We start from the raw sequence: 9,403 nt of genomic DNA, 5'->3' as shown, positions 1-9,403 counted from the left end.
TTGTAAAAATACAGATTTGTGATGTGGACATTATGAACAGTTTTGACCTGTTATTTTTGTTTTACTGTTAACATGTAAATCATTTAAATTCTTTTTTTGGCAGTAATGTTACTGGATGTTATGTGTAAATTACAAAACATGAAATACCTAATCAACGTTAAGAAATTATTTAGCATTTTTTTAACCCTTAATGTGCTTCTTTTTTTTTTTAATGATGGCAAATCTGTCAAATATTCATATGTTTTGCTAATTTAAATACAGTAAAAAAAAATGTAAATCTGTAAAATAACGGTAAATTTGTCAAAAAAATTGCTTCATAAAAACAAATATACATTTTTTACAGTGTAAAAAAAAAGTAAGCTTACAGAAAATCGCCTTAAAAACAACACACACACGCGATTACCTCGACGACTTCAATCTGTATCGAATTTGCCTGATTATGTGAACTTAAATGGAGTTTTATGGAACTGATTAAGCCCCTCTTGTTGTGTTATGTTTATTCAAGTCAGGTGTTGGACTTTAATCCCACCTTTTTCTTTGTGCATTTACGGAACAGGCCCTCGGTTCAGTCACTTTAAGGTTGCCACACAACAAGCACAGACTTGATAAAGTTCCAGATCCCAGCCAAGGAAAACCCAGATTTACCAAAAGTGCTATTCATTAAAGGTCACTTATAACCTGTAACTCTTTTCCTGACTCAAACAATTTGAATTCTACAACAACAAATAAAGGCTCAAATAACACTGATAAAGCCAAAGAGAACATTTATTGTTTGTGATTAATGTAGCAGTTTTGTATCTTTCAGTTTCAGTATCAATCGCGACATGCAAATAATAGAGTGTCGTCAGCATATATTACTAATAAATGTCTCAGTTTCGTCTAAGTGTGTCACGTTTCTGTCGCCTCATCGATAGTGTGAAGCTATCAGCAGAATTATGAAAAAGTTGTTATGGGTGTGAAGTTTGGCTGCAGTAACATTTTGGATTCAGAAATTATGTCCAGGCCAAATAAACTTCGATTGCAGTGAAAACAATGAGACAGATGAAACTTGTGTAACACATTTTGAAAACTTTGGATCGGAAAACAGTGAAAAGCTGCTTCGTAGAAGTACAAAATCTATGTTTGAGAAATGGAAATAGGTGTGGTCTGGACTGATACACTCCTTTTACACTAAGATTGCCTTGAAAAGTCATGTTTCTGCTTCTCCATGACTGAAATGGTAAATACAAAAACAAAAAGTGGCGCCTTGATATCCAGCAAAAAGGCAAAAATTAATTATTTCCACCAAATCAGACTGAAATGTTTCTATACAGAACAAAGAAAACCAAAACAACAACCCACAGGGGCAAGTTCAGGGAACATGCAAACAGACATTAAGGATTGAAAACTTCCTCAAAGTACAAGTGACAAGACATAAATTATGGGTTTCCTTTAGGACACCGTGTTTTTGTGCTCGTTTTTGATGCGGCATTGTGCAAAGCCTGATGCATGAAACATGATTTTGAGGGGAAAAAAACAACAAAACAGCACGTTAAAAGTTGTAACAACCGTCTCTGAAAGTTTAAAAAAGGGCATGAGCTCACTCGTAATTACTACAAACACTCACAGCCAGTACGAGATATCATAGGAATAGCTCTCGCTCTCGTTCTGCAGTTGACTCCTACACACTGGTATCAACAGGAAAGAGTCAGCCAATGAAACTAATTGGGTGGTGTGTGTGTGTCATGAAAAGAACAGCCTGTACTGTCCCAGGCTCCCTCCCACAGCTATGTGACTGGCTGCCTCCTAAGTGGTCTGCTTTTCTTCTCTCGGCCCTGATTGGAGAGAGGGAAAGTCAATAACTGAAAACTTTTTTTTCCCCTCGTCTTTTCCTCAGGACATACCCTTGTTGTTTTCAACTTCAGAGGCAGAGCTGGGCTGATTCTGCACAGTCACAGCCTGCACTCTGGTGCCGCGTCTGCACTCGAGATGTGCTGGATTTTAGTACTGATTTGATTCTGTTTGCAGCTCCAAAGACGACAGAGCGCCTTTTTTGCAAATTCCTTAATAGTCAAGCTGCTCCAGAAACAAGCTCAGAGCTGCTTTTTTTGTTGTTGTTGCTGCAAAAAATGTCACCAAAACCTCACTGTAGACTGTGAGAGGTGTTTCTTTACTTCACTAGTGGCTCGACTGTTGTAACGTTAAAGCTGATCCGGGGACAATTAAAACATCTAAAGTGGTTTTATCTCAAGTCTTTGTGTAACACTTGGTAATTACTGTCATCAGACTGCCAGCTTACATGTGCAAGTTGCTTTAAAGTGTGTTTGTTGAAGGCGGAGCGGCTTTGCAATCCAAATAGTGCGAATATGTGTTTATTACAATAGTTAGAAAATAGAAGAAACAGAAGAAAATTGCCAAAAAAAACAAACAAACAAAAAAAACCACACACACACACAGGGCATAAAATCGATTATTAGGCTCAGTTTTGCAATTTTATTTATTTATCTTAAAAACAATAATGAAAATATATATTTACAAAAATGCACAAAAATGTTCGCTTTGGGAAGCTGTACATACACCCACAAAACAAAAAAAAGAAAAAAAAAACTCAACATAAATAAGTTAGTATAATTTTTCAGTGTTTTTCAAAAGAAAAAAGAAAAAAAAAAAAAGAGGCACACAGGTACACTTCAAAGTCTGACACCAAGTGAGGCGGTGTCACTTTGTTGTTGTTTTTTTTTTTCTGCCCTCACTAAAATAATGAGAAATGAACAATAGTGCAATTACATGTTCGACATGAATTCCACACCACAAAGACAAATCTTTGATTCACATATTTGCATAATAATAATAATAATAGAAAAAAAAAACCAGCCCAGTGATTGTAACATATGTTATCTATGTTAACCTGGACCACACTTATTACAAAGGGGGGATGGGATGTGTGACCACGAGAGTCACTAAAATAATAAGTTGCCTAATTTCAAAATAAAAGCTAAACTCTTAGGATTATTAGCGAATACTGTAAAAAAAAATAAAATAAAAATTTGGTTGGATATTGCTCAGCAGTTTAGCCACCCTCCCACCCCTCCCCTCCCCTAACCCCCTGAAACAAACAAACAAACAAAAAAAAGGCACAAACTTTGGCAAACCCCCTTAAAATAAAAGAAAGACATAAAAATGGGACATAGGGAGACATTATTTGCATGTAAACTTTACCTATCATGGCTATTCCCAGTTAGATGGACCCTCAACTTACAGTGTGGCCATCTGGGCCTTCAGAAAAAATAAAAACAAGATATATAACACTGGGAAAATAAAGCCACAGAAAAAGTGGAGACATTCTGCCTCCAGGTTACCCTGACTTTTTGAAATCTGCATTTTTTTTTCATTTTTTTTTTTTCTTTTTAACTTACGTCAATTACCTGAATAATGATACAAATGACCACTATAACAAAATAATATCTCTCTGCTGGAAAATTGCACTGCAACTTCCCGAGTCAAATTTACACACTTATTTAAACAACAAAAAAAAGGTATGAAAAGCATAATATGCTTTCTTATGTGCTACATCTTAAACATAGGTAGTAGATACAAAAAAAAAAAAGAAAAGAAAATTTGAGCAAAAATCCATTTGCACACTGCTACATTGTCTGCTGCTTCTGAGGCAATTTACTTAATATGAGTGCCAAAACTTGATAGTGTACATATTCAGTGCTTGTGCAGCCTTGTCCTCCTCCCTTCTGTAGGATAAGGCTGCTTTTTTTATTTTTTTTATATTTTTTCTCCTTTAATATATATTTTTTTCTCTCTACTCTTGTCAGATGATGAGAAAGGCTACAGTATTCCAACAGCAACAGGTCTCTCTTCGCTCTGTGGGACATAAAGAGGAAACGGACTGTTGAATGGTGCAATTGAAAAAGCAGTTGCTCATGCTTGAATATCCCTCCATGCACAGAACAGTCATAGCTGGAGAGGATTTAAAAAAAAGAAATGCAAGTTTGAAGAGCTGGTGACGTGTTAGTGCTGCATGCAGGGAAGAGAGTTGTTTGTGCGTAAAATTGTGCATTCAAAGTCAGGAAAGTAGAGGATTTTCTAACCTGGCACTGTTGTTGTTTTTTTCACTGGACCTCCGCGCAGTTTTCTGGCCTGTTGGTTCTGATCTGCACGGCCTGAGTTCCTGCACCGTCCGACTGGTCTTCATCATCATCTTCGTCGGAATGCGACCTTTTAGTCTGGCTCTCGTCGGAGCAAGAACCTGGCAGACGTGAAAAAAAACGGGAAAAGTTGTCAAGAGTGTCGAGAAAGTGTCCACCTTTTTTTTTTTAAATCAACAAGCACCGAAAAAAAAATCACACAAGCTGCCAAATTTGTGTGCAAAACTGCAACATGGCGCATTAGAGATCCAAAGCAAATGTGCGCAACGGTGCCAAATTTAATAATCCACAGAAGACAACCGATGGAAGGCAGCGGTTGAACTCCGGAGCCTCTCAGACGCGCAACCAGCAAAAGAAAAAAAAAAGAAAAAGAAAAAAAAAAGTGTGACAGCTCGAACAAAGTCAAGCTTCCTCACCTGAATCTTCTGAGCGTCTTTTCCGCGAGTCGCCCCCGTTTCGCTGGCGATGTGTCCGCCTTCCACTCGTCTCCTCCTCGCCATCCCGTCGCTCGTCCCCGTTGGGCGAGTCTACCTCTCGCTGGGGCCGGTGGCTCGTGTGAGGCGGTCGGAGATAAAATTCCGGTGCGTTGCTGTCCTGCTGCCAGTCGTAGTTGCGCGGAGCGAGCGGTCTCTCGGCGACCGGGTCGAAGTTATACCTCTCCGCGAAAGCCTGCACATCTTCCTGCACCGCGGCCGTCACGTACCTCCGTATCTCCTCTCGGTCAGGTCTTCCAAAAAGATTTCTGCGCACCGGAGGTCTGACGTTATCCGGCTGCCGCGCATCCACCCTCTCCAATGTCGGGCTCGCATTAGAAAGGCGAACATCTGACATTTTGTTGCACATATGACAAGAAACGCAACAACACAAGGGGCAAAAGGAAAAAAAAAAAACAACACCGTTTCGAACTGCTATTTCCAAGTAGTAATCCTCTCAAATGCGAAGTAACAGGGATGGTGCATGCATACTCCGCGCGTATCATCCAAAACGCGTTACGCGCAAACACGAAAAAGATGGAATAATGCGTCTCCAAAGGCGCAGGGGCGGTTTAAGAGAGCCACTCCTGTCAAGTCCGTAGTAAGGCAGATGAAAACACATCAAGTCATAACAGCCAACATGGCGTTAGAGGGAGCTATGAGTGAAGAAGAAAAGTTGACATCAAGGACTATTTAAACAGAGAAGGCGATTCATTGGTCTGCGCGCTAGGACCGCCCATAGCGCTCTTAAAGTTGAACAGGGGTAACAACAACACGGAGCTGCAGCCGCTCGGTGCATGAATATGGACTAATTAATATGTTAGTCAAACACACGAGGAAGGCGTGAGGTTGCAGGTGTTATCATGTTTCCATTTGCAGGTGATTTGTCAAAGCAGCGACATGAAAACTTCGACCAAAACCAAACTGATAATTGACAGTTAACACCTGATTGCGCAGAGATTTATCTCTGAGGTCTTGCTGCAGGCTGCTAGTACTATCACATGAATCAATCATCGGATCAGTGGATGAGCGCTGACAGATATCGCCGCTTGATTTGATTTGGTGCCACATAAACGGCTTAGGCACACTTGATTCAATCAGTGAAAGTCTATTCAGCTGCAGCTCCGAGGTTACTGGAGGATACTGTGACACTGTGTGGGGTTTTTTTTTATGCAGGAAAACAAGAAGAAGAAAAAAAAAAACGCTTCAAATCTGCCTCCAGTGACATCAGGTCTCCAGCAGAAGCCTTCCGTCACCGTTGGCAGGGTGCCTATCGCTGTCAGACTTTGCCACTGGTGCCACAGGGCTGGTTTGTGCTCCGCTGGTTGTAATTACTTACAAGTGAAACACAGGAATCTGAGAGCGATGCAGCTTTGAGTTTGCATCTTACAAAAAGAAGAAGAGGAAAAAAAAAAAAGAGCCTAAGAATGTATCTGGCATTCACATCGAGGCTTATCGGATTTATTTTCTGTACATCCCAGAGCCGTATAGGAATTTAGTGCTAATGGAAGAAAAACAGTGAGCGCTACATGCCCAGAAGTTCACAATGTCCCAACTTCAACTCCACAGCGAGTGTCATCTACATTCCTCCGCTGCAGCATTTGCCAGTAAAAGAAGAAAAAAAAGAAGAAAAAAAAAGAAAAAGAAAAAACACTGGGCCTGCCTTTAAGGCCATGCTGTTTCAATTAACCCTTGAAAAGACTCAAACATCTCGTGATAACTGCAGCGAGGCCATCTGTTATATAGATGCTATCGACGGGATCACACTTAATCCATAATGTGTTTATGCTGCTGCAAACTGTGCACGGCGCTGCAACAGGGTGATCCCTGAACCCAAAGCACATTTTGATCAAACTGATTAGACGGCCGAGCGAGAAATAAGGGCGAGAGAACATTTTGTTAAGGTCTCAGATGCAGAACGGGCAAACGCTTTCCTTCACAGTTGTTGTAGCTTCAGAGAAAACAGGCAGCGTGAGCAACAAGTGTGAAACCTTAAGGTGGAAGTTTCGTTGTTTTATTACAGGTCAGCTGAGACATTGTTGAGATTTTTCCATCAGGTAATAATCGCGTAACATCCTAATACCGTTTTAAAACATGTGTTTATGTGCCTGCGTTGGATTATTTCAGCCATTTTTGGATGTTGGGAAGCAGGGACTGTGCTGTAAAGTGTGTGTTTTCAGCCCCAGTAGGATGATGCAACCTTGCAAGACCCAGTCACTAAAACAAACTCTAGTTACACAGTTACTACACCGGACTGAGTCACGTATTTATAGCTGAAAATGTCTGCAGGGATGCAAGAATAGTTACTGAACTCGGCTGCACAAGCAAAAAGTCAATAACTGACTTTAACACCGTGCATCCATATCTGATTACGAGCGCAAACAGAAAGGATAGAAAAAGTTGTGCACCTCAAGGCGTATTCGTAGCAAAAGGTCATATTTTTAAAAACATCTCTGGAAAGTCAGACCTGCTGCTTCCTCCCATAAAACCCTTTACAATAAATAAATAACACTGGGTAGAATAACACAGCAGTAGAACGGCCACAAGCATAAAACAGCATTTTTTCTGGTGGGTGGTGTTAATTTCCTGCCAAATTAATAATAACCCAGAGCAACAACAATAAACTACACGAGGTTTTGTTTCACCAACGTGCTGTTTTTGCAGTTTGGTCCAGTCTGGTTTTGATTAGGGACTCTGGCAGCACACCTTTACACATGTTTTGCTCTATTTATGTCTAAATGTACTCAAGACGTTTTGGTGCAGCAGGTTATGCACCTCTGGTCTGGTGTCATGAGACGGCAGCTTTGGAGCTCTGCTTCTTCTTAGCCAGCTCGGCCTGGATCTGTCGGGGGAACTGGTCCAAGTGTTTGTTCACGCACGACATGCAGAACCTCTTGGTGTAGAAGAGGCTGCAGTCCTGAGAGAAGAGGAGAGCAGAGTTCAACACACAACAACAACAACAACAACTAGGTGTGACTGATCACATTCATCCCAAGATCAGGGGATTTCTTTTATTTTTATTTTTCTATGTATGAAACTGCATTAATTGATTCGATGAGCTTCACGGTGCTGAAGCGCTCCAGTCGGCACATGATGATAAAGTCTTCTGAGGGAAACATAAAAAGCACAGATGCATGTTTTTCCACTAGAGAGATGTCTGTTCAAGGTCAAGTCAAGCTGGAAAACTATCCTGAACCAAGATATCAACAGTTTTATTCAAGTCTGTTCATTCTATGGTGTGTCTACTATGAGCATCATGATTTCCTACTCCACCTGAAGGGCTTAGATGAGCTGGTAGGTGTTTTTCAGGGACAGAATTACTTTTTCAGACATCCAAAGCTGCCTGAAACTTTTTTTTTAAGACTATAAATGTTGTGGACATTCAAGCATCTTGCCAAAATCAATATGCAGCATCCAGCAGCCCTTTTTTTATTGTCACTGGAGTGTCAGTGTACTGTTTAACACCATCTGTTAATTGTCCTTTAAAGCCACATCTGACTAGGATGAGGATAAACTCAAAGGTCAGAAATTTGTTGAACATCTCAAGAACTTTTTGTGTACAATTTGCTACATTTAACCCTTTTTCGAACCACAACAACAAAAATAAGTTCCTGAACTTTTTCTCCAAGTCAGCAAACAAGACTTGGGATTATATTTTTGTTAAGTGCATAACAAGAGTAGTGTTGAAAATAAATATACTTCCAGTTTTAGCTGATGATAATAACTCTGACCTAGTTTAACTGTCCCTCAGTCAGCAGCGTCACACGGTCTTCTGAAGATCGAGTTGTAATAATCCAACATTTCTGCATCATGTGTTAAACTGAATGAAATGATCACATTTTACTCTGTGATAAAAACAACATGCTACGACATCTTACCGATCCAACACAGACACACTTGCTGCACAGGCTGCAGGTGGATCCCAACACTAGAAACTTCTCCTTGTCCGGGCTGAAGGGGTCCTTGGTCACAAAACACTCCTCGAGCAACCTGATGGACGACAGAGAATCAGACACTGACTTGACATAAACGCAGTTTATTGTGTAAGCTGTTGTCACCAATATGCATGCTCACAATGACTCTTTGTATTCGTTGGCATGTATAATTATGTAGGGTTCTAACTTAAGTTTTTTTAATTAGTGAGGTGATTTAAAGTATATAATCCCTGTAGGAGCCACTTATGTTTGTTGTCGGCAAGTAATTTTATATGGATTATTATTATTATCATTATTGTTTGGACACATGGTGGCGGTAATTGGACACAGGGTGCACATGTAGAGGGCACAGCTGACAGGAAGAGGAGGGCACAGGTAGGGGGAGAGCCAACAGTTCTCACCAGATCAGCAGCAGACCAGCATCAAGCCTGCACAGATACCAAATTCACAGTCGGAAAACCGCTGTATTTATTTTGCATGTGCATCATCAAATAAACATCCACTAACTAGGACTGGAGATTCTGTTTTTTGATCTGCGTTGGTTCACTCTGCTCCACCTGTGCAGTAACGGCAATTACAGGACATGGAAAAACTGCCACTACAATCCCTTGATATTGAAGTTAGTCAGGTTGATTTGTAAGTCAAGTCAATATTATTTCTATAGCACAGTTAAAGAAACGGCCAAAAGTGCTTCAAAGAAAAATTAGTGTTACAAAAATACCAGTGTTATTTATCATGTGTATTTTCCCTGAGTAATAAATGATTAAGACGCTGGAGAAAACCATATTAAACACAACTTCCCCTGCCTTTGACAGATATTAAAGCCAAGACCCTGCAGTAGAATTAATTATGAAGATAA

General features: G+C 40.3%; 2 protein-coding genes across 2 annotated transcripts in view; both read right to left on the bottom strand.

Annotated features, from left to right (window-relative positions):
• Window positions 1-2,440: 2,440 nt before the first annotated feature.
• On the bottom strand, window positions 2,441-5,273 carry cdkn1ba (cyclin dependent kinase inhibitor 1Ba). Its single transcript, XM_008294868.1, has 3 exons — window positions 4,553-5,273; window positions 4,080-4,237; window positions 2,441-3,852 (listed from the first exon to the last, which is right to left on the bottom strand). The coding sequence occupies exons 1-2, from the start codon at window positions 4,977-4,979 to the stop codon at window positions 4,101-4,103; spliced, it is 564 nt and encodes a 187-aa protein (XP_008293090.1). The 5' UTR covers window positions 4,980-5,273; the 3' UTR covers window positions 2,441-3,852; window positions 4,080-4,100.
• Window positions 5,274-6,596: 1,323 nt separating this feature from the next.
• cdpf1 (cysteine rich DPF motif domain containing 1) overlaps window positions 6,597-9,403 on the bottom strand; it is a 3,598-nt gene continuing 791 nt past the window's right edge. The window contains exons 2-3 of the mRNA XM_008294867.1: window positions 8,488-8,599; window positions 6,597-7,526 (exon numbers count right to left, since the gene is read on the bottom strand). Coding sequence (XP_008293089.1) covers window positions 7,398-7,526; window positions 8,488-8,599 — 241 coding nt within the window. The 3' untranslated portion in view covers window positions 6,597-7,397. The remainder of the gene's footprint in view (window positions 7,527-8,487; window positions 8,600-9,403) is intronic.

Source organism: Stegastes partitus, unplaced genomic scaffold (genome assembly GCF_000690725.1).
Source record: "Stegastes partitus isolate 25-593 unplaced genomic scaffold, Stegastes_partitus-1.0.2 Scaffold1001, whole genome shotgun sequence".
Taxonomy (NCBI): Eukaryota; Metazoa; Chordata; class Actinopteri; family Pomacentridae; genus Stegastes; species Stegastes partitus.
This window is presented reverse-complemented; position numbering and strand designations above follow the sequence as displayed.

Bases quoted from the DNA above. Each gene is read 5' to 3' on its own strand.
- cdkn1ba (XM_008294868.1), bottom strand. From the start codon at position 4,979: ATGTGCAACAAAATGTCAGATGTTCGCCTTTCTAATGCGAGCCCGACA. The intron at 4,238-4,552 runs GTGAGGAAGCTT...CACGTCTGCCAG, and splicing joins AAGACGCTCAGAAGATTCAG to GTTCTTGCTCCGACGAGAGC.